General features: G+C 58.3%; 1 protein-coding gene across 1 annotated transcript in view; it reads right to left on the reverse strand.

Moving 5' to 3' along the window:
• Window positions 1-25,171, reverse strand: part of SPON1 (spondin 1) — a 64,903-nt gene that overhangs the window by 13,029 nt on the left and 26,703 nt on the right. The window contains 7 exon segments of the mRNA XM_076058891.1: window positions 4,986-5,261; window positions 8,457-8,768; window positions 9,104-9,179; window positions 13,178-13,318; window positions 16,306-16,507; window positions 17,775-17,839; window positions 20,159-20,307. Of these exon segments, the coding sequence (XP_075915006.1) occupies window positions 4,986-5,261; window positions 8,457-8,768; window positions 9,104-9,179; window positions 13,178-13,318; window positions 16,306-16,507; window positions 17,775-17,839; window positions 20,159-20,307 (1,221 nt within the window).

Here is a 25,171-nt window from a genome sequence, read left to right on the forward strand (position 1 = left end):
TCTCTCTCCCCGTGTCTCTCTCCCCGTGTCTCTCTCCCCGTGTCTCCCTCCCCGTGTCTCTCTCTCACCGTGTCTCTCTCCCCGTGTCTCTCTCTCACCGTGTCTCTCTCCCCGTGTCTCTCTCCCCGTGTCTCTCTCCCCGTGTCTCTCTCCCCGTGTCTCTCTCCCCGTGTCTCTCTCCCCGTGTCTCCCTCCCCGTGTCTCTCTCCCCGTGTCTCTCTCTCCCCGTGTCTCTCTCTCCGTGTCTCTCTCCCCGTGTCTCTCTCACCGTGTCTCTCTCCCCGTGTCTCTCTCCCCGTGTCTCTCTCCCTGTGTCTCTCTCCCCGTGTCTCTCTCTCCCCGTGTCTCTCTCCCCGTGTCTCTCTCCCCGTGTCTCTCTCTCCCCGTGTCTCTCTCCCCGTGTCTCTCTCCCCGTGTCTCTCTCCCCGTGTCTCTCTCCCCGTGTCTCTCTCCCCGTGTCTCTCTCCCCGTGTCTCTCTCCCCGTGTCTCCCTCCCCGTGTCTCTCTCCCCGTGTCTCTCTCTCCCCGTGTCTCTCTCTCCGTGTCTCTCTCCCCGTGTCTCTCTCACCGTGTCTCTCTCCCCGTGTCTCTCTCCCCGTGTCTCTCTCCCTGTGTCTCTCTCCCCGTGTCTCTCTCTCCCCGTGTCTCTCTCCCCGTGTCTCTCTCTCCCCGTGTCTCTCTCCCCGTGTCTCTCTCCCCGTGTCTCTCTCCCCGTGTGTCTCTCCCCGTGTCTCTCTCCCCGTGTCTCTCTCCCCGTGTCTCTCTCCCCGTGTCTCTCTCCCCGTGTCTCCCTCCCCGTGTCTCTCTCCCCGTGTCTCTCTCTCCCCGTGTCTCTCTCCCCGTGTCTCTCTCACCGTGTCTCTCTCCCCGTGTCTCTCTCCCCGTGTCTCTCTCTCCCCGTGTCTCTCTCTCCCCGTGTCTCTCTCTCCCCGTGTCTCTCTCTCCCCGTGTCTCTCTCCCCGTGTCTCTCTCCCCGTGTCTCTCTCTCCCCGTGTCTCTCTCTCCCCGTGTCTCCCTCCCCGTGTCTCTCTCCCCGTGTCTCTCTCTCCGTGTCTCTCTCCCCGTGTCTCTCTCCCCGTGTCTCTCTCCCCGTGTCTCTCTCCCCGTGTCTCTCTCCCCGTGTCTCCCTCCCCATGTCTCTCTCCCCGTGTCTCTCTCCCCGTGTCTCTCTCTCCGTGTCTCTCTCCCCGTGTCTCTCTCACCGTGTCTCTCTCCCCGTGTCTCTCTCCCCGTGTCTCTCTCCCCGTGTCTCTCTCTCCCCGTGTCTCTCTCTCCCCGTGTCTCTCTCCCCGTGTCTCTCTCCCCGTGTCTCTCTCCCCGTGTCTCTCTCTCCCCGTGTCTCTCTCTCCCTGTGTCTCCCTCCCCGTGTCTCTCTCCCCGTGTCTCTCTCTCCCCGTGTCTCTCTCTCCGTGTCTCTCTCCCCGTGTCTCTCTCACCGTGTCTCTCTCCCCGTGTCTCCCTCCCCGTGTCTCTCTCCCCGTGTCTCCCTCCCCGTGTCTCTCTCTCCCCGTGTCTCTCTCCCCGTGTCTCTCTCCCCGTGTCTCTCTCCCCGTGTCTCTCTCCCCGTGTCTCTCTCCCCTTGTCTCTCTCCCCGTGTCTCTCTCCCCGTGTCTCCCTCCCCGTGTCTCCCTCCCCGTGTCTCTCTCCCCGTGTCTCTCTCTCCGTGTCTCTCTCCCCGTGTCTCTCTCACCGTGTCTCTCTCCCCGTGTCTCTCTCCCCGTGTCTCTCTCCCTGTGTCTCTCTCCCCGTGTCTCTCTCTCCCCGTGTCTCTCTCCCCGTGTCTCTCTCTCCCCGTGTCTCTCTCCCCGTGTCTCTCTCCCCGTGTCTCTCTCCCCGTGTGTCTCTCCCCGTGTCTCTCTCCCCGTGTCTCTCTCCCCGTGTCTCTCTCCCCGTGTCTCTCTCCCCGTGTCTCCCTCCCCGTGTCTCTCTCCCCGTGTCTCTCTCTCCCCGTGTCTCTCTCCCCGTGTCTCTCTCACCGTGTCTCTCTCCCCGTGTCTCTCTCCCCGTGTCTCTCTCTCCCCGTGTCTCTCTCTCCCCGTGTCTCTCTCTCCCCGTGTCTCTCTCTCCCCGTGTCTCTCTCCCCGTGTCTCTCTCCCCGTGTCTCTCTCTCCCCGTGTCTCTCTCTCCCCGTGTCTCCCTCCCCGTGTCTCTCTCCCCGTGTCTCTCTCTCCGTGTCTCTCTCCCCGTGTCTCTCTCCCCGTGTCTCTCTCCCCGTGTCTCTCTCCCCGTGTCTCTCTCCCCGTGTCTCTCTCCCCGTGTCTCCCTCCCCATGTCTCTCTCCCCGTGTCTCTCTCCCCGTGTCTCTCTCTCCGTGTCTCTCTCCCCGTGTCTCTCTCACCGTGTCTCTCTCCCCGTGTCTCTCTCCCCGTGTCTCTCTCCCCGTGTCTCTCTCTCCCCGTGTCTCTCTCTCCCCGTGTCTCTCTCCCCGTGTCTCTCTCCCCGTGTCTCTCTCCCCGTGTCTCTCTCTCCCCGTGTCTCTCTCTCCCTGTGTCTCCCTCCCCGTGTCTCTCTCCCCGTGTCTCTCTCTCCCCGTGTCTCTCTCTCCGTGTCTCTCTCCCCGTGTCTCTCTCACCGTGTCTCTCTCCCCGTGTCTCTCTCCCCGTGTCTCTCTCCCCGTGTCTCTCTCCCCGTGTCTCTCTCTCCCCGTGTCTCTCTCTCCCCGTGTCTCTCTCCCCGTGTCTCTCTCCCCGTGTCTCTCTCCCCGTGTCTCTCTCTCCCCGTGTCTCTCTCTCCCCGTGTCTCCCTCCCCGTGTCTCTCTCCCCGTGTCTCTCTCCCCGTGTCTCTCTCCCCGTGTCTCCCTCCCCGTGTCTCTCTCCCCGTGTCTCTCTCTCCCCGTGTCTCTCTCTCCCCGTGTCTCCCTCCCCGTGTCTCTCTCACCGTGTCTCTCTCTCTCCTCGTGTCTCTCTCCCCGTGTCTCTCTCTCCCCGTGTCTCTCTCCCCGTGTCTCTCTCCCCGTGTCTCTCTCCCCGTGTCTCTCTCCCCGTGTCTCTCTCTCCCCGTGTCTCTCTCTCCCCGTGTCTCTCTCTCCCCGTGTCTCTCTCCCCGTGTCTCTCTCCCCGTGTCTCTCTCCCCGTGTCTCTCTCTCCCTGTGTCTCTCTCTCCCCGTGTCTCCCTCCCCGTGTCTCTCTCCCCGTGTCTCTCTCTCCCCGTGTCTCTCTCCCCGTGTCTCTCTCCCCGTGTCTCTCTCCCCGTGTCTCTCTCCCCGTGTCTCTCTCCCCGTGTCTCTCTCCCCGTGTCTCTCTCTCCCCGTGTCTCTCTCTCCCCGTGTCTCTCTCCCCGTGTCTCTCTCCCCGTGTCTCTCTCCCCGTGTCTCTCTCCCCGTGTCTCTCTCTCCCCGTGTCTCTCTCTCCCCGTGTCTCCCTCCCCGTGTCTCTCTCCCCGTGTCTCTCTCCCCGTGTCTCTCTCCCCGTGTCTCCCTCCCCGTGTCTCTCTCCCCGTGTCTCTCTCTCCCCGTGTCTCTCTCTCCCCGTGTCTCCCTCCCCGTGTCTCTCTCACCGTGTCTCTCTCTCTCCTCGTGTCTCTCTCCCCGTGTCTCTCTCTCACCGTGTCTCTCTCACCGTGTCTCCCTCCCCGTGTCTCTCTCCCTCCCCGTGTCTCTCTCTCCGTGGCTCTCTCCCCGTGTCTCTCTCCCCGTGTCTCCCTCCCCGTGTCTCTCTCCTTCCCCGCGTCTCTCTCCTTCCCCGTGTCTCTCTCCCCGTGTCTCTCTCCCCGTGTCTCCCTCCCCGTGTCTCTCTCCTTCCCCGTGTCTCTCTCCTTCCCCGTGTCTCTCTCCCCGTGTCTCTCTCCCCGTGTCTCTCTCCCCGTGTCTCCCTCCCCGTGTCTCTCTCCCCGTGTCTCCCTCCCCGTGTCTCTCTCCCCGTGTCTCCCTCCCCGTGTCTCTCTCCCCGTGTCTCTCTCTCACCGTGTCTCTCTCCCCGTGTCTCCCTCCCCGTGTCTCTCTCCCCGTGTCTCCCTCCCCGTGTCTCCATCCCCGTGTCTCTCTCCCCTGTCTCCCTCCCCGTGTCTCTCTCCCCGTGTCTCTCTCCCCGTGTCTTTCTCCCCTTGTCTCTCTCCCCGTGTCTCTCTCCCCGTGTCTCCCTCCCCGTGTCTCCCTCCCCGTGTCTCTCTCCCCGTGTCTCCCTCCCCGTGTCTCCATCCCCGTGTCTCTCTCCCCGTGTCTCCCTCCCCGTGTCTCTCTCCCCGTGTCTCCCTCCCCGTGTCTCCATCCCCGTGTCTCTCTCCCCGTGTCTCCCTCCCCGTGTCTCTCTCCCCGTGTCTCTCTCCCCGTGTCTCTCTCCCCTTGTCTCTCTCCCCGTGTCTCCCTCCCCGTGTCTCTGTGTCTCTCTCCCCGTGTCTCCCTCCCCGTGTCTCTCTCCCCGTGTCTCTCTCCCCGTGTCTCCCTCCCTGTGTCTCTCTCCCCGTGTCTCCCTCCCCGTGTCTCTCTCCCCGTGTCTCTCTCCCCGTGTCTCCCTCCCTGTGTCTCTCTCCCCGTGTCTCTCTCCCCGTGTCTCTCTCCCCGTGTCTCTCTCCCCGTGTCTCCGTGTCTCCCTCCCCGTGTCTCCCTCCCCGTGTCTCCGTGTCTCTCTCCCCGTGTCTCCCTCCCCGTGTCTCCCTCCCCGTGTCTCTGTGTCTCTCTCCCCGTGTCTCCCTCCCCGTGTCTCTCTCCCCGTGTCTCTCTCCCCGTGTCTCCCTCCCCGTGTCTCCCTCCCCGTGTCTCTCTCCCCGTGTCTCTCTCCCCGTGTCTCTCTCCCCGTGTCTCTCTCCCCGTGTCTCTCTCCCCGTGTCTCCCTCCCCGTGTCTCCCTCCCCGTGTCTCTCTCCCCGTGTCTCTCTCCCCGTGTCTCTCTCCCCGTGTCTCTCTCCCCGTGTCTCTCTCCCCGTGTCCCCGTGTCTCCGTGTCTCTCTCCCCGTGTCTCCCTCCCCGTGTCTCCGTGTCTCTCTCCCCGTGTCTCTGTGTCTCCCTCCCCGTGTGTCTCTCCCCGTGTCTCCCTCCCCGTGTGTCTCACGGCAGTCTTCATTCACGATGCACGCCTCCCTCTCCACGCTGTCTCCGGGACACTCCGAGTCTCCAACAGCCTCCCCTTGCTGCTGCTGCTGCTGATTGTTGCTGTTGTTGGGGTCTCCCTGCTGATTGTTGTTGTTGTGGTTGTTGTTGTTGTTGTGGTTGTTGTTGTTGTTGTTCCCGATGAGGGTCCGGGAGCGCGAGCGGGTTCCGGCGGAGCAGGAGACGGAGCACTGAGTCCATCGGCTCCACTCGGAGTAGCGGCACTCCGGGTGGGGGTCTTCGACGGTGAGTGGGGGCACGAGACCACAACAACAACAAGACAACAACAACAACAACAAGACAACAACAACAACAAGACAACAACAGAACAGGCACAGATCAGTAATTGCCCTCCCCACCGTGTGTCGTGTTGTTGTGAGCGTCGCTCCTCCATCCTCCGTTGTTGTTGGAGGGCGACTGCCTCCAACTGCCCAGTAGCGTCCTTCACGAGCCTCCTCCACAGAGGCCGATCTTGACACCGCTGGTACCAGTCATCGGCAAGTCCACTCAGCTCCACGTCCTCCTGTACCACATCACTCCATCTCTTCTCTAGCCCGTGCCGCGCCCGCTTAGCCCCCTCAATCCGGCCGAACAAAAGCTGTTTCGGCATGCGGTGGCTGGGCATGCGGGCTACATGACCCAGCCATCGCAGCCTTGCCTGCCGGAGGAGCTCACCGATGGGACCTTGCCCAGATCTTTCAAGGATTTGTGAGCTCCTCACACAATCCAGTCTGGTTAAACCCAGGATGGATCGTAGGCAGGCCAGCCTAAATGTTTCTAACCGGCGAAGATGTTCCATTAGGGGGGTCCACGTTTCGCAAGCGTAGAGAAGGGAGGGAATGACCGTAGCCGAGAAGACCTGAAGCTTAGTGCGGAGCGACAGACCAGGTAGCTTCCACACAGCGTTACGCAACCGATGAAAAGATATTGCCGCTCGACTGATTCGGAGTGAGACCTCTGCTGTTAAACTGGAGCCAGTCATAAGCACACTGCCCAGGTATGGGAAACTCTCCACTCTCTCCACAACTGCTCCATCACCGATTGGGAGTTGTGGGGGTGGAGTGTCCGATGGTACAAAATACCCAGGCAGGTGCTTAGTTTTGGTGGGGCTGATGGTAAGACCCCATCTCTTAGTGGCACGCTCTAGTCTCAGCAGCAGCAGCGTCTCCAACTACTCCTCTGAATGAGCAGCTATTACCAAATCATCGGCATACATAACGTGGTTGAGCAATAGGGAGCCATCCCTTGACCGCACCCGGGCATCGATCAGCCTCCCATTGTATCTCTATCAGATGGAAATTCCTCCGGTACAGCCATCGAAGGTTTCATCAACTGCGTGGTCGAAATAGATGTTAAATAATGTGGGAGATCCCTGTTGCACCCCAAGGTGTACAGGTAATGGCTCCGACTCCCAGCCACGTATTCTTAGTTTTTTCGGTAAAGTCACGTTGAAGAGAAAAAACTAAGAATATGAATTACTGCAGTCACGAAAGCTTTAAATCAAAATTCCCAGCCACGTAGTTTTACCCGGGCCCGCTCACCATCATGAAGGTCCTTAATAATCGTGAGCAGGGGGTCAGGAACTCCAAAAGCACGAAGAACAACCCAGAGCCCAGGCCTTCTGATGGTATCATAGGTCTTGACCAGGTCAATAAAGCAGAGATGTAGGTCTTGTTGGAATTCCCTACACCTCTGCTGGAGCAGACGGACAGAAAATATGGCATCTGTGCAGGACCGCCCTTTCCTGAAAACGCATTGGGGCTCCGCAAGCCTCTTCTCAGCGTGCCTGGCAAGGCGATGTTGAATAATCGTTGCCAGGACCTTTCCCGGCACACTGAGGAGTGAGATGCCCCTGTAGTTGTTACAGTCTGTGCGGTCCCCCTTCTTAAAGAGGGGGACCACCAGGGCATCCTTCCAATCCTGCGGAACCCGTCCAGTGGTCCACTCTGTTGTTATGATGTCATATAGGGCAGTCTGTGCACAAACGCCACCCTCCCTCAGCATTTCGCTTGGGAGATCATCTCTGCCCCCTGCCTTTCCTGGTCTCAGACTCTGGATCGCCTTCAGTATTTCCTCAACAGATGGCACCTCATAAGTAACCACAACCACCACTCCTCACCTCCGGTTGATGGGAAGGTGAGCCCAAAGTAGCCTGGGGCTTACAGCTTCCCACACCTCACCGCCACGCTCCCACGCCCCTTCATTCTTTTGTTCAAAAGAAGAGCCACACCCTGTTGGTTGGCAGTCTGCTGCCCCGAGTAGAGGACTGTCCACCCCTCATGGTGGCAGGAGCCACAGCCGGTCCATCGGACCTCCTGAATGCCACAGAGATCCAGGCGGTACCGGTCCAGCTCCCGACAGAGGAGTGGCAGCCTCTCCTCCGCAGTGAGCGTTCGAAATTCATTCCACGTGGCCACACGAAGTGGCTTTTCGTTGTTTCTGGAGGAGCCCCGAGTGTAGAGATTCAATCTCCTGGCTCCGCCAATTGGGGTTTGGCCAGGAGACGTCATAGACGCCTGGCCCCCCGGGGCCTCTGGCACAAGTTTAGTTAAATATCCAGAGCCCCCCCATTTGTGGTGGTCACAGACGCCATGAAGGGAATGGCCAATCTGAGTTGGCCCTCCCCCAGGGCACTGCTCACCACAGCGTTGCCGTCCGGCACCAATGAGGAGGTAGGGGGTTGTTTTAATCTCTCACTCACTTACCCACGCACTCACTCACTCACCCACTCACTCACTCACCCACTCACTCACTCACACACTCTCTCACTCACCCACTCACCCACCCACCCACTCACTCACTCACCCACTCACTCACTCACTCACCCACTCACCCACTCACTCACTCACCCACTCACTCACTCACCCACTCACCCACCCACCCACTCACTCACTCACTCACCCACTCACCCACCCACCCACTCACTCACTCACTTACCCACTCACTCACTCACCCACTCACCCACCCACCCACTCACTCACTCACTCACCCACTCACCCACCCACCCACTCACTCACTCACTTACCCACTCACTCACTCACCCACTCACTCACTCACCCACTCACCCACCCACCCACTCACTCACTTACCCACTCACTCACTCACCCACTCACCCACTCACTCACTCACCCACTCACCCACCCACTCACTCACTCACTCACCCACCCACTCACTCACTCACTCACTTACCCACTCACTCACTCACTCACCCACTCACCCACCCACCCACTCACTCACTTACCCACTCACTCACTCACCCACTCACTCACTCACTCACTCACCCACTCACCCACCCACTCACTCACTCACTCACCCACCCACCAACTCACTCACCCACCTCCCCACCCACCCACCCACCCACCCACCCACCCACCCACCCACTCACTCACCCACCCACCCACCCACTCACTCACTCACCCACCCACCCACTCACCCACCCACCCACCCACGACCTGTGGACACGTGTGCAGGCTGCAGGTTCGTGAGTCCTGTGTGGCTCCGCATGGCACTGAGAAGTCCAGCTGGGCCTTCAGCATCCGCTGCCTCAGCTGGCGCCCGGGGGGGCATGGCCACGCGGGAGACGCGGGGGGCGGCGGGGAGGAGGTGGAGGAGGAGGTGGAGGAGGAGGAGGAGGTGGACGAGGAGGTGGACGAGGAGGAGGTGGACGAGGAGGTGGACGAGGGTCCGCAGGAGGACCAAGGGGACCAGGCAGCGTAGATGCAGGTTTCTGGAGTGTCGTCGTCGGCTAGGGGGGGGGGGGGAGGTGGAGGAGGTGGAGGAGGTGGAGATGGTGGAGGTGGTGGTGGAGGAGGTGGAGGTGGTAGGGTTTGAGGAGGTAAACCTTGACCCCCGAGTGACCCCCGAGTGACCCCCGAGTGACCCCGACTGACCCCGAGTGACCTCGAGTGACCCCGAGTGACCGCGAGTGACCCCCAAGTGACCCCCGAGTGACCCCCGGGTGACCCCGAGTGACCCCCGAGTGACCCCGAGTGACCCCCGAGTGACCCCGAGTGACCCCTGAGTGACCCCGAGTGACCTCAGAGCGACCCCGAGTGTCCCCGAGTGACCCCCGGCCCTCACCTCCCCTCTGCTCGTCCACCTCGGTGCTCACCACCACGTCGTCCACGCTGTCCGCCTCCGTGTTGCACTGCGTGCCCTGGGGGGGGGGGGGGGTGGGGGGCATCACCAGCATCATCATCATCACCAGCATCATCATCACCAGCATCATCATCAACATCATCATCATCACCAGCATCATCACCAGCATCATCATCATCATCATCACCACCAGCATCATCATCATCACCAGCATCATCACCAGCATCATCAGCATCATCATCATCAGCATCACCAGCATCACCAGCATCATCATCATCAGCATCACCAGCATCATCACCAGCATCATCACCAGCATCAGCAGCATCAGCAGCATTAGCATCAGTAGCAGCATCAGTAGCAGCATCAGTAGCAGCAGCATCAGCAGCAGCATCAGCATCAGCAGCAGCATCATCATCATTATCATCAACAGCAGCATCATCACCAGCATCAGCAGCATCAACATCACCAGCATCATCACCAGCATCATCACCAGCATCATCAGCATCATCATCATCACCAGCATCATCACCAGCATCATCACCAGCATCATCAGCATCATCATCATCACCAGCATCATCACCAGCATCATCACCAGCATCATCACCAGCATCATCACCAGCAACATCACCAGCATCATCATCACCAGCATCATCAGCATCATCATCAACATCATCATCAGCATCATCATCATCACCAGCATCATCATCAACATCATCATCATCATCACCAGCATCATCAGCAGCAGCATCATCACCAGCATCATCAGCAGCATCAACATCACCAGCATCATCACCAGCATCATCACCAGCATCATCAGCATCATCATCATCACCAGCATCATCATCATCATCACCAGCATCATCACCAGCATCATCACCAGCATCATCAGCATCATCATCATCACCAGCATCATCACCAGCATCATCACCAGCATCAGCAGCATCAGCATCAGTAGCAGCATCAGTAGCAGCAGCATCAGCAGCAGCATCAGCATCAGCAGCAGCATCATCATCATTATCATCAACAGCAGCATCATCACCAGCATCAGCAGCATCATCACCAGCATCATCACCAGCATCAGCAGCATCATCATCAGCAGCATAATCAGCAGCATCACCAGCATCATCAGCAGCATCATCATCAGCAGCAGCATCATTGTCATCAGCACCAGCAGCATCATCAGCATCATCATCAGCATCATCACCAGCAGCATCAGTAGCAGCAGCAGCATCATTATCATCAGAATACGATTGGGTAAGGCAGGTGGGTGGGTAGGGTGGGTAGCTGAGTAGGTGGGTATGTTGTGAGTATGGTAGTGGTACGAGTTTGGGCACGTGTGTGTGTCTGTGTGTGTGCGTCTGTGTGTGTGTTTATGTGTGTGTCTGTGTGTGTCTATGTGTGTGTCTATGTGTGTGTGTGTGTGTGTCTGTATGTCTGTGTCTGTGTGTGTGTCTGTGTGTCTGTGTCTGTGTGTGTTTGTCTGTATGTCTGTGTCTGTGTGTGTCTGTGTGTGTGTCTCTGTGTGTGTATGTCTGTGTCTGTGTGTGTCTGTATGTCTGTGTCTGTGTATGTGTCTGTGTGTGTGTCTGTGTGTGTGTCTGTGTGTGCGTGTCTGTGTGTGTGTCTATGTGTGTGTCTGTGTGTGTGTCTGAGGGAGGGTGGCGTTTGTGCAGAGACTGCCCTATATAACATCATAACAACAGTCTGGACCACTGGACGGGTTCCGCAGGATTGGAAGGATGCCCTGGTGGTCCCCCTTTTTAAGAACGGGGACCGCACAGACTGTAACAACTACAGGGGCATCTCACTCCTCAGTGTGCCGGGAAAGGTCCTGGCAAGGATTATTCAACATCGCCTTGCCAGGCACGCTGAGGAGAGGCTTGCGGAGCCCCAATGCGGTCTCAGGAAAGGGCGGTCCTGCACAGATGCCATATTTTCTGTCCGTCTGCTACAGCAGAGGTGTAGGGAATTCCAACAAGACCTACATCTCTGCTCTATTGACCTGGTCAAGGCCTATGATACCATCAGTAGGCCTGGGCTCTGGGTTGTTCTTCGTGCTTTTGGAGTACCTGATCCTCTGCTCACGATCATTAAGGACCTTCATGATGGTGAGCGGGCCCGGGTAAAACTACGTGGCCGGGAGTCAGAGCCATTCCCTGTACACCTTGGGGTGCGACAGGGATGTCCTCTGGCTCCCACATTATTTAACATCTATTTTGACCACGTAGTTTGTGAAGCCTTCAATAGCTGTACCGGGGGAATCTCCATATGGTACAGATATAATGGGAGGCTGATCGATGCCTGGGTGCGGTCAAGGGATGGCTCCCTATTGCTCAACCATGTTATGTATGCTGATGATTTGGTAATAGCTGCTCAGTCAGAGGAGGAGTTGGAGACGCTGCTGCTGAGACTGGAGCGTGCCACTAAGAGGTGGGGCCATACCATCAGCCCCACCAAGACTAAGCACCTGCCTGGGTATTTTGTACCATCGGACACTCCACCCCCACAACTCCCAATCGGTGATGGGGCAGTTGTGGAGAGAGTGGAGAGTTTCCCATACCTGGGCAGTGTGCTTATGACTGGCTCCAGTTTAACAGCAGAGGTCTCACTCCGAATCAGTCGAGCGGCAATATCTTTTCATCGGTTGCGTGACGCTGTGTGGAAGCTACCTGGTCTGTCGCTCCGCACTAAGCTTCAGGTCTTCTCGGCCACGGTCATTCCCTCCCTTCTCTACGCTTGCGAAACGTGGACCCCCCTAATGGAACATCTTCGCCGGTTAGAAACATTTAGGCTGGCCTGCCTACGATCCATCCTGGGTTTAACCAGACTGGATTGTGTGAGGAGCTCACAAATCCTTGAAAGATCTGGGCAGGGTCCCATCGGTGAGCTCCTCTGCCGGGCAAGGCTGCGATGGCTGGGTCATGTAGCCCGCATGCCCAGCCACCGCATGCCGAAACAGCTTTTGTTTGGCCGGATTGAGGGGGCTAAGCGGGCGCGGCACGGGCTAGAGAAGAGATGGAGTGATGTGGTACAGGAGGACGTGGAGCTGAGTGGACTTGCCGATGACTGGTACCAGCGGTGTCAAGATCGGCCTCTGTGGAGGAGGAGGCTCGTGAAGGACGCTACTGGGCAGTTGGAGGCAGTCGCCCTCCAACAACAACGGAGAGCGGAGGAGCGACGCTCACAACAACGAGCGGAGCGCCGGGTGGCTAAAGCACAGCAGGTTGGCACAGTAGGGGGCACAGGTGGTGCATCAGCCAGTCATCTCAGTCAGTCGACCCGTGGCACCTGGGTCTGCCCAGTGACCTCCTGCCAGCGGGCGTTCGACACTTCACGTGGCCTCACGGTGCACATAGCCTGGCACAAGCGTCGTGGTGACGTCACCGCTACTTAGTGGCGAATGGCGGTTGTTGGTTGTTGTACACTGTGTGTGTGTAGGTGTGTGTGTACACTGTGTATGTAGGTGTGTATGTGTGTAGGTGTGTGTGTGTACACTGTGTGTGTAGGTGTGTGTGTAAGTGTGTGTGTGTGTACACTGTGTGTAGGTGCGTGTGTACACTGTGTGTGTGTGTGTAGGTGTGTACACTGTGTGTGTGTGTGTACACTGTGTGTGTACACTGTGTGTGTGTGTGTAGGTGTGTACACTGTGTGTGTGTGTGTGTACACTGTGTGTGTACACTGTGTGTGTGTGTACACTGTGTGTGTACACTGTGTGTGTGTGTACACTGTGTGTGTACACTGTGTGTGTGTGTACACTGTGTGTGTGTGTACACTGTGTGTGTGTACACTGTGTGTGTAGGTGTGTGTGTACACTGTGTGTGTGTGTAGGTGTGTGTGTGTGTACACTGTGTAGGTGTGTGTGTGTACACTGTGTGTGTGTGTGTGTAGGTGTGTACACTGTGTGTGTGTGTACACTGTGTGTGTACACTGTGTGTGTGTGTACACTGTGTGTGTGTACACTGTGTGTGTAGGTGTGTGTGTACACTGTGTGTGTGTGTGTAGGTGTGTGTGTGTGTGTACACTGTGTGTGTGTGTGTACACTGTGTGTGTGTGTACCTTGCGAGCAAGCCTCTCGATGACGACTCTGGCGACGGGAGTGACGGGCCCCCCCTCGGGGTCGTAGAAGGGGCTCGAGAGCCCCTCCAGTGACGTCAGAGGTCGGATCGGCTCGGGGGGGAACGTGGGGGAGTTGGGGGACTGGGGGGGCATTGAAGATTTACTCACACTTACACTTGCACAATTACACTTACTCACACTTACTCACACTTACACACTCACTCACTTACACACTTACTCACTCATACACTCACTTACACACTCATACACTCACTCACTCATACACTCACTTACACACTTACACTTACAAACTCACTCACTTATTCACTTACACACACTCACACACTCACTCAGTCACTCACTCACACACTTACACACTCACACTTACTCACTCATACACTCACTCACTCATACATACACTCACACACTTACTCACACTTACACACTTACTCACACTTACACACTTACTCACACTTACACACTTACACACTCACACTTACTCACTTACTCACACTTACACACTCACTTACACACTCATACACTCACTTACACACTCACACTCACGTACACACTCACACTTACACACTTACACACTCACTCACTTACAGAATTACTCACTTACACACACTCACTTGCTCACTTACACACACTCACACACTCACTCAGTCACTCACTCACTTACAGACTCATACACACACTCACAAATACACTCATACACTCACTTACACACACACACACACACTCACGTACACACTCACACTTACACTCACTCACTTACACACTCACACTTACTCACACTCACTTACACTCTCACTCACTTACACACTCACTCACACTCACACACATACACTCACTCACACAATCACTTACACACTCACTTACACACTTACACACTCATACACTCACACTCACTCACACACTCTCACTCACACTTACTCACACTCACACACACTCACTCACTCACACTTACACACTTACACTCACTCACACTCACTTACACACTCACTCACCCACCCACTCACCCACTCACTCACCCACTCACTCACTCACCCACCCACCCACCCACTCACCCACTCACTCACTCACTCACCCACTCACTCACTCACCCACCCACCCACCCACTCACCCACTCACTCACTCACTCACCCACTCACTCACTCACCCACCCACTCACCCACTCACCCACTCACTCACTCACTCACCCACTCACTCACTCACTCACCCACCCACTCACTCACCCACCCACCCACCCACCCACTCACCCACCCACCCACCCACCTGGTAGGTAACTCCGCTGTCTGTGCCTGCATCCCCACCCACACACCCACCACCCACCACCCACTCCACACCACCCACCACCTCACCCACCCACTCACCCACTCACCCACCCACTCACTCACTCACTCCCACTCACCCACCCACCCACCTCACTCACCTCACTCACCACACCCACACTCACTCACCACACCCACCCACTCACCCTCACCCACCCACCCACCCACCACCCACCCACCCACCCACCCACTCACCCACCCACCCACCCCACCACCCACCCACCCCTCACCCACTCACCCACCCACCCACCCACCCACACACCCACCCACTCACCTCCATCCACCCACCCACCCACTCACCCACCCACCCACTACACTCACCACCCACCCACCCACTCACTCACCACCCACTCACTCACACACCACCCACCCACTCACTCACCCACCCACCCACTCACCCACCCACCCACCCACTCACCCACCCACCCACCCACTCACTCACCCACCCCCACCCACTCACTCACCCACCCACCCACCCACTCACCCACCCACCCACCCACCCACTCACCCACCACCACCCACCCACTCACTCACCCACTCACCCACCCACTCACTCACCCACCCACCCACTCACCCACCCACCCACTCACTCACTCACTCACACACCCACCCACCCACCCACTCACCCACCCACCCACTCACTCACACACCCACCCACTCACTCACCCACCCACTCATCCACTCACCCACCCACCCACTCAACCACCCACCCACTCACTCACCCACTCACTCACTTACACACCCACTCACTCACCCACCCACTCATTCACTCACCCACCCACCCATCCACTCACCCACCCACCCACTCAACCACCCACTCACTCACTCACCCACTCAGTCACCCATTCACCCACTCACCCACTCACACACTCACTCACCCACTCACTCACCCATTCACCCACTCACCCACTCACCCACTCACTCACCCACCCACCCATCCACTCACCCACCCACCCACCCACTCACTCACCCATCCACCCACCCACCCACTCACCCACCCACCCATCCACTCACTCACTCACACACCCACCCACCCACTCACTCACCCACCCACCCACTCACCCACCCACCCACCCACCTGGTAGGTAACTCCGCTGTCTGTGCCTGCATCCCAGGGGATGAGGTCGTGACTGGTTCGCTGTACCCAGCCACTCACTCACCTACTCACTCACTCAGTCACTCATACACTCACTCACTCACTCACCCACCCACTCACTCACTCACCCACTCACCCACTCACTCACCCACTCACTCACACACCCACCCACCCACTCACCCACCCACTAACCCACTCACTCACTCACACACCCACCCACTCACTCACCCACCCACCCACTCACTCACTCACCCACCCACCCACCCACCTGGTAGGTAACTCCGCTGTCTGTGCCTGCATCCCAGGGGATGAGGTCGTGACTGGTTCGCTGTACCCAGCCACTCACTCACCTACTCACTCACTCAGTCACTCATACACTCACTGTAGGTAACTCCGCTGTCTGTGCCTGCATCCCAGGGGATGAGGTCGTGACTGGTTCGCTGTACCCAGCCACTCACTCACCTACTCACTCACTCAGTCACTCATACACTCACTCACTCACTCACCCACCCACTCACTCATTCACCCACTCACCCACTCACCCACTCACTCACCCACTCACTCACACACCCACCCACCCACTCACCCACCCACTAACCCACTCACTCACTCACACACCCACCCACCCACTCACTCACCCACCCACCCACTCACTCACTCACCCACCCACCCACCCACTCACCCACCCACCCACCCACCTGGTATGTCACTCCGCTGTCTGTGCCTGCATCCCAGGGGATGAGGTCGTGACTGGTTCGCTGTACCCAGCCACAACCTCTGGTACAGAGGTTCTCAGCCGAGAGGCCAACGGCCCAGTCGGGGCTGGGCCCCAGCATGGACAGGAAGCTCATCAAGTGGCGCGTGCGGTCCACCGAGAACTCGGCAGAGGGCGGAGCTCGCCTGGGCAGCGGGGGCAGCGGGGGCAGCGGGGGCGAGGTCACGAGAGGGGCATTGGGGCAGTCTCTGGACTGGGGAGCACGTGGTGGTGGTGGTGGGTGGTGGGTGGTGGTGGTGGTGATGGTGATGGGTGGTGGTGGTGGTGGTGATGGTGGTGGTGGTGGTGTGGTGGTGGGTGGTGGGTGGTGGTGGTGGTGGTGGTGATGGTGGTGGTGGTGATGGTTCTGGTGATGTGGTAGGGGGGAGGTGAGGGTGGGTGAGTGAGTGGGTGAGTGGGTGGGTGGGTGGGTGAGTGGGTGAGTGAGTGAGTGGGTGGGTGAGTGGGTGAGTGAGTGAGTGGGTGGGTGAGTGGGTGAGTGAGTGGGTGAGTGAGTGGGTGAGTGAGTGAGTGAGTGGGTGGGTGAGTGAGTGGGTGAGTGAGTAAGTGAGTGGGTGAGTGAGTGAGTGAATGAGTGAGTGAGTGGGTGGGTGAGTGGGTGAGTGAGTGGGTGAGTGAGTGAGTGAGTGGGTGAGTGAGTGGGTGAGTGAGTAAGTGAGTGGGTGAGTGAGTGAGTGAATGAGTGAGTGAGTGGGTGGGTGGGTGAGTGGGTGAGTGAGTGGGTGAGTGAGTGAGTGGGTGAGTGGGTGAGTGAGTGAGTGAGTTGGTGAGTGAGTGAGTGGGTGAGTGAGTGAGTGAGTGAGTGGGTGAGTGGGTGGGTGGGTGGGTGAGTGGGTGAGTGAGTGAGTGGGTGTGTGAGTGGGTGGGTGGGTGAGTGAGTGGGTGAGTGAGTGGGTGAGTGAGTGAGTGGGTGAGTGGGTGGGTGGGTGGGTGAGTGGGTGAGTGAGTGAGTGAGTGGGTGAGTGGGTAGGTGGGTGGGTGAGTTAGTGAGCGAGTGGGTGAGTGAGTGAGTGGGTGAGTGAGTGAGTGAGTGGGTGAGTGGGTGGGTGGGTGAGTGGGTGAGTGAGTGAGTGAGTGGGTGTGTGAGTGAGTGAGTGAGTGGGTGAGTGAGTGAGTGGATGAGTGAGTGGGTGAGTGAGTGAGTGGGTGAGTGAGTGAGTGGGTGGATGGGTGGGTGGATGAGTGGGTGGAGGCACTAGTTGTGGTAGTGGTGATGATGCTGATGATGGTGCTGATGATGATGTTGCTGATGATGATGATGCTGATGATGATGTTGCTGCTGATGATGATGCTGACGATGATGATGTTGCTGATGATGATGCTGATGATGATGCTGATGATGTTGCTGATGATGATGATGATGCTGATGATGCTGCTGATGATGATCCTCACACACTGATTGGTTGCCATGCCGGCCATTGGGGCTTCATCTTGATGACTGTGAGCACCTCGTCACCCTGACGTCATCAACATCATCAGCGACATCATCATCAACATCATCAACATCATCAGCGACATCATCAACATCATCATCATCAACATCATCATCAACATCATCATCAACATCATCATCAACAACATCATCATCATCAACATCATCATCAACATCATCATCAACATCATCATCAACATCATCAACAACATCATCAACATCATCATCAACATCATCATCATCAACATCATCATCATCATCAACATCATCAACATCATCATCATCAACATCATCATCAACATCATCATCATCAACATCATCAACATCATCATCATCAACATCATCATCATCAACATCATCATCATCAACATCATTAACATCATCAACAACAACACCATCATCAACATCATCAACATCATCATCAACATCATCATCATCAACATCATCATCATCAACAACATCATCATCATCAACATCATCAACATCATCATCATCATCAACATCATCAACATCATCATCATCAACAACATCATCAACATCATCATCATCAACATCATCATCATCATCAACATCATCATCAACATCATCATCATCAACATCATCATCATCAACATCATCAACATCACCATCATCAACAACAACATCAACATCATCATCATCAACATCATCATCATCAACATCATCATCATCATCAACATCATCATCATCAACATCATCATCATCAACATCATCAACATCATCATCATCATCAACATCATCATCATCAACATCATCATCATCAACATCATCAACATCATCATCATCAACATCATCATCAATATCATCAACATCATCAACATCATCATCATCAACATCATGAACATCATCATCATCAACATCATTAACATCATCATCATCAACATCATCATCATCAACATCATGAACATCATCATCATCAACATCATCATCAACATCATGAACATCATCATCATCAATATCATCAACATCATCATCTACAACATCAACATCATCATCAACATCATCATCATTAACATCATCATCATTAACATCATCATCATCAACATCATCAACATCATGAACATCATCATCATCAACATCATTAACATCATCAACAACAACATCAACATCATCATCAACATCATCATCATCAACATCATTAACATCATCATCAACATCATCATCAACAACAACAACAACATCATATTCTTAGTTTTTCGGTAAAGTCACGTTGAAGAGAAACAACAAAATAACAAAATATATATAAAACAATAAAAAATTCTCACGACGTTTCGACCATAACTCAAACTGATGATGACCGTTTGAGTTATGGTCGAAACGTCGTGAGAATTTTTTATTGTTTTATATATATTTTGTTATTTTGTTGTTTCTCTTCAACGTGACTTTACCGAAAAAACTAAGAATATGAATTACTGCAGTCACGAAAGCTTTAAATCAAAATCATTAACATCATCAACAACATCATCATTAACATCATCACCCTCTCCCCTCCCCCACCCCTCCCCCTCCCTCCCCCCGCCCCTCACCTGCCCCCTCCCCTCTCGCCCCGCCCCTCTCGCCCCGCCCCCTCTCGCCCCGCCCCCTCCTCTCGCCCCGCCCTCACCTGCCCCCTCATCTCGTCCTCGAGGGCCACTGGTGACCCCCACTCAGCCACCCTCCGCACCCCCTCGCTCGCCACGCCCCCTCCCCTCTCGCCCCGCCCCTCTCGCCCCGCCCCCTCCCCTCTCGCCCCGCCCTCACCTGCCCCCTCATCTCGTCCTCGAGGGCCACTGGTGACCCCCACTCAGCCACCCTCCGCACCCCCTCGCTCGCCACGCCCCCTCCCCTCTCGCCCCGCCCCTCCCCCTCTCGCCCCGCCCCCTCTCGCCCCGCCCCCTCCCCTCTCGCCCCTCCCCCTCCCCTCTCGCCCCGCCCCCTCCTCTCGCCCCGCCCTCACCTGCCCCCTCATCTCGTCCTCGAGGGCCACTGGCGACCCCCACTCAGCCACCCTCCGCACCCCCTCGCTCGCCACGCCCCCTCCCCTCTCGCCCCGCCCCCTCCCCTCTCGCCCCGCCCCTCCCCTCTCGCCCCGCCCCCTCCCCTCTCGCCCCGCCCCCTCCCCTCTCGCCCCGCCCCCTCTCGCCCCGCCCTCACCTGCCCCCTCATCTCGTCCTCGAGGGCCACTGGCGACCCCCACTCAGCCACCCTCCGCACCCCCTCGCTCGCCCCGCCCCCTCCCCTCTCGCCCCGCCCCCTCTCGCCCCGCCCCCTCCCCTCTCGCCCCGCCCCCTCTCGCCACGCCCCCTCCCCTCTCGCCCCGCCCCCTCCCCTCTCGCCCCGCCCTCACCTGCCCCCTCATCTCGTCCTCGAGGGCCACTGGCGACCCCCACTCAGCCACCCTCCGCACCCCCTCGCTCGCCAGGGCTCCGACCTCCCAGGGGATGAAGCCGCGGCTGTGGGAGGCGCCGATGACGGCCGACCAATGGGGGGAGAACTCTGGGGGGCGGGGCACAGGGGGGCAGGGGGCGGGGCACGGAGGGGGTGGGGCACGGAGGGGCGGGACACGGGGGGGGGAGACACGGGGGAGGGAGACGAGGCGACTTTGTATCTAAATAACAGCCCGTGTCTCCCTGTGTCTCCCCGTGTCTCCCTGTGTCTCCCCGTGTCTCTCGGCGTGTCTACCCGTGTCTCCCCGTGTCTCTCCGTGTCTCCTGTGTCTCCCCGTGTCTCCCTGTGTCTCCCCGTGTCTCCCCTGTGTCTCCCCGTGTCTTCCCGTGTCTCCCCTCTGTCTCCCCTGTGTCTCCCTGTGTCTCCCCGTGTCTCCCCTCTGTCTCCCCTGTGTCTCCCCGTGTCTCCCCTCTGTCTCCCTGTGTCTCCCTGTGTCTCCCCGTGTCTCCCCTCTGTCTCCCCTGTGTCTCCCCGTGTCTCCCTGTGTCTCCCCGTGTCTCTCGGCGTGTCTACCCGTGTCACCCCGTGTCTCTCCGTGTCTCCCTGTGTCTCCCCGTGTCTCCCTGTGTCTCCCCGTGTCTCCCCTGTGTCTCCCCGTGTCTTCCCGTGTCTCCCCTCTGTCTCCCCTGTGTCTCCCTGTGTCTCCCCGTGTCTCCCCTCTGTCTCCCCTGTGTCTCCCCGTGTCTCCCCTCTGTCTCCCCTGTGTCTCCCTGTGTCTCCCCGTGTCTCCCCTCTGTCTCCCCTGTGTCTCCCCGTGTCTCCCTCTGTCTCCCCTGTGTCTCCCCGTGTCTCCCTGTGTCTCCCTGTGTCTCCATGTCTCTCCTTGTGTCTCCCTGTGTCTCCCTGTGTCTCCATTTCTCCTTGTGTCTCCCTGTGTCTCCCTGTGTCTCCCCGTGTCTCCCTGTGTCTCCCCGTGTCTCCTTGTGTCTCCCTGTGTCTCCTTGTGTCTCCCCGTGTCTCCCCGTGTCTCCCCGTGTCTCCTTGTGTCTCCCCGTGTCTCCCTGTGTCTCCCCGTGTCTCCTTGTGTCTCCCCGTGTCTCCCCGTGTCTCCCGTCTGTCTCCCTGTGTCTCCCTGTGTCTCCCCGTGTCTCCCTGTGTCTCCCCGTGTCTCCTTGTGTCTCCCTGTGTCTCCTTGTGTCTCCCCGTGTCTCCCCGTGTCTCCCCGTGTCTCCCCGTGTCTCCCCGTGTCTCCTTGTGTCTCCCCGTGTCTCCCGTGTCTCCCCGTGTCTCCCTGTGTCTCCCCGTGTCTCCTTGTGTCTCCCCGTGTCTCCCCGTGTCTCCCGTCTGTCTCCCTGTGTCTCCCTGTGTCTCCCCGTGTCTCCCCCGTGTCTCCCCCGTGTCTCCTTGTGTCTCCCCGTGTCTCCCCGTGTCTCCCCGTGTCTCCCCTGTGTCTCCCCGTGTCTCCCCGTGTCTCCCTGTGTCCCCCTGTGTCTCCCCGTGTCTCCCCGTGTCTCCCCTGTGTCTCCCCGTGTCTCCCCGTGTCTCCCCGTGTCTCCCCTGTGTCTCCCGTGTCTCACCGTGTCTCCCCGTGTCTCCCCTGTGTCTCCCCGTGTCTCCCCGTGTCTCCCCTGTGTCTCCCCGTGTCTCCCCATGTGTCTCCCCTGTGTCTCCCCTGTGTCTCCCCGTGTCTCCCCGTGTCTCCCCGTGTCTCCTTGTGTCTCCCTGTGTCTCCCTGTGTCTCCCCGTGTCTCCCCTGTGTCTCCCCTGTGTCTCCCCGTGTCTCCCCGTGTCTCCTTGTGTCTCCCTGTGTCTCCCCGTGTCTCCCCGTGTCTCCCCTTTGTCTCCCCTGTGTCTCCCGTGTCTCCCCGTGTCTCCCTGTGTCTCCCCGTGTCTCCCCGTGTCTCCCCTGTGTCTCCCCGTGTCTCCCCGTGTCTCCTTGTGTCTCCCTGTGTCTCCCTGTGTCTCCCCGTGTCTCCCCGTGTCCTCCCCTGTGTCTCCCTGTGTCTCCCCGTGTCTCCCTGTGTCTCCCTGTGTCTCCTTGTGTCTCCCTGTGTCTCCCCGTGTCTCCCTGTGTCTCCCTGTGTCTCCTTGTGTCTCCCTGTGTCTCCCCTTGTCTCCCTGTGTCTCCCTGTGTCTCCCCTGTGTCTCCCCTGTGTCTCCCCGTGTCTCCCCGTGTCTCCCACCGTGTCTCCACTCTGTCTCCTTGTGTCTCCCCGTGTCTCCTTGTGTCTCCCTGTGTCTCCACTCTGTCTCCTTGTGTCTCCCTGTGTCTCCACTCTGTCTCCTTGTGTCTCCCTGTGTCTCCACTCTGTCTCCCTGTGTCTCCCCTCTGTCTCCCCTGTGTCTCCCCGTGTCTCCCCTCTGTCTCCCCTGTGTCTCCCCGTGTCTCCCTGTGTCTCCCTGTGTCTCCATGTCTCTCCTTGTGTCTCCCTGTGTCTCCCTGTGTCTCCATTTCTCCTTGTGTCTCCCTGTGTCTCCCTGTGTCTCCCCGTGTCTCCCTGTGTCTCCCCGTGTCTCCTTGTGTCTCCCTGTGTCTCCTTGTGTCTCCCCGTGTCTCCCCGTGTCTCCTTGTGTCTCCCCGTGTCTCCCTGTGTCTCCCCGTGTCTCCTTGTGTCTCCCCGTGTCTCCCCGTGTCTCCCGTCTGTCTCCCTGTGTCTCCCTGTGTCTCCCTGTGTCTCCCCGTGTCTCCCTGTGTCTCCCCGTGTCTCCTTGTGTCTCCCTGTGTCTCCTTGTGTCTCCCCGTGTCTCCCCGTGTCTCCCTGTGTCTCCCCGTGTCTCCCCGTGTCTCCTTGTGTCTCCCCGTGTCTCCCCGTGTCTCCCCGTGTCTCCCTGTGTCTCCCCGTGTCTCCTTGTGTCTCCCCGTGTCTCCCCGTGTCTCCCGTCTGTCTCCCTGTGTCTCCCTGTGTCTCCCCGTGTCTCCCCCGTGTCTCCCCCGTGTCTCCTTGTGTCTCCCCGTGTCTCCCCGTGTCTCCCCGTGTCTCCCCTGTGTCTCCCCGTGTCTCCCCGTGTCTCCCTGTGTCCCCCTGTGTCTCCCCGTGTCTCCCCGTGTCTCCCCTGTGTCTCCCCGTGTCTCCCCGTGTCTCCCCGTGTCTCCCCTGTGTCTCCCCGTGTCTCACCGTGTCTCCCCGTGTCTCCCCTGTGTCTCCCCGTGTCTCCCCGTGTCTCCCCTGTGTCTCCCCGTGTCTCCCCATGTGTCTCCCCTGTGTCTCCCCTGTGTCTCCCCGTGTCTCCCCGTGTCTCCCCGTGTCTCCTTGTGTCTCCCTGTGTCTCCCTGTGTCTCCCCGTGTCTCCCCTGTGTCTCCCCTGTGTCTCCCCGTGTCTCCCCGTGTCTCCTTGTGTCTCCCTGTGTCTCCCTGTGTCTCCCCGTGTCTCCCTGTGTCTCCCCTTTGTCTCCCCTGTGTCTCCCCGTGTCTCCCCGTGTCTCCCTGTGTCTCCCCGTGTCTCCCCGTGTCTCCCCTGTGTCTCCCCTGTGTCTCCCCGTGTCTCCTTGTGTCTCCCTGTGTCTCCCTGTGTCTCCCCGTGTCTCCCCGTGTCTCCCCTGTGTCTCCCTGTGTCTCCCCGTGTCTCCCTGTGTCTCCCTGTGTCTCCTTGTGTCTCCCTGTGTCTCCCCGTGTCTCCCTGTGTCTCCCTGTGTCTCCTTGTGTCTCCCTGTGTCTCCCCTTGTCTCCCTGTGTCTCCCTGTGTCTCCCCTGTGTCTCCCCTGTGTCTCCCCGTGTCTCCCCGTGTCTCCCACCGTGTCTCCACTCTGTCTCCTTGTGTCTCCCCGTGTCTCCTTGTGTCTCCCTGTGTCTCCACTCTGTCTCCCTGTGTCTCCCCTCTGTCTCCCCGTCTATCCCTTCTGTCTCCCTGTGTCTCCATGTCTCCCTGTGTCTCCCTGTGTCTCCCCGTGTCTCCCCGTGTCTCCCTGTGTCTCCCCGTGTCTCCCTGTGTCTCCGTGTCTCCACTCTGTCTCCCCGTGTCTCCCTGTGTCTCCCCGTGTCTCCCCGTGTCTCCCTGTGTCTCCCCTGTGTCTCCCTGTGTCTCCACTCTGTCTCCCTGTGTCTCCCTGTGTCTCCCCTGTGTCTCCCTGTGTCTCCCCGTGTCTCCCTGTGTCTCCCCTGTGTCTCCCTGTGTCTCCCCGTGTCTCCCTGTGTCTCCCCGTGTCTCCCCGTGTCTCCTTGTGTCTCCCTGTGTCTCCCCGTGTCTCCCCTCTGTCTCCCTGTGTCTCCTTGTGTCTCCTTGTGTCTCCCCGTGTCTCCACTCTGTCTCCTTGTGTCTCCCTGTGTCTCCACTCTGTCTCCTTGTGTCTCCCTGTGTCTCCACTCTGTCTCCTTGTGTCTCCCTGTGTCTCCACTCTGTCTCCTTGTGTCTCCTTGTGTCTCCTTGTGTCTCCCTGTGTCTCCACTCTGTCTCCTTGTGTCTCCCTGTGTCTCCTTGTGTCTCCCTGTGTCTCCCTGTGTCTCCTTGTGTCTCCCTGTGTCTCCTTGTGTCTCCCTGTGTCTCCTTGTGTCTCCTTGTGTCTCCCTGTGTCTCCACTCTGTCTCCTTGTGTCTCCCTGTGTCTCCTTGTGTCTCCTTGTGTCTCCCTGTGTCTCCTTGTGTCTCCCTGTGTCTCCACTCTGTCTCCTTGTGTCTCCCTGTGTCTCCTTGTGTCTCCCTGTGTCTCCACTCTGTCTCCCTGTGTCTCCATGTCTCCCTGTGTCTCCCCGTGTCTCTCCGTGTCTCCCCTGTGTCTCCCTGTGTCTCCTTGTGTCTCCTTAGGTCTCCCTGTGTCTCCACTCTGTCTCCTTGTGTCTCCCTGTGTCTCCTTGTGTCTCCCTGTGTCTCCACTCTGTCTCCCTGTGTCTCCATGTCTCCCTGTGTCTCCCCGTGTCTCTCCGTGTCTCCCCTGTGTCTCCCTGTGTCTCCCCTGTGTCTCCCTTCTGTCTCCCTGTGTCTCCCCGTCTCTCCCGGTGTCTCCCTGTGTCTCCCTGTGTCTCCCTGTGTCTCCACTC

Source organism: Petromyzon marinus, assembly GCF_048934315.1.
Source record: "Petromyzon marinus isolate PM22_M1 ecotype Great Lakes invasive population chromosome 80 unlocalized genomic scaffold, UKy_Petmar_22M1.pri1.0 chr80_unloc.2, whole genome shotgun sequence".
Lineage (NCBI taxonomy): Eukaryota > Metazoa > Chordata > Hyperoartia > Petromyzontiformes > Petromyzontidae > Petromyzon > Petromyzon marinus.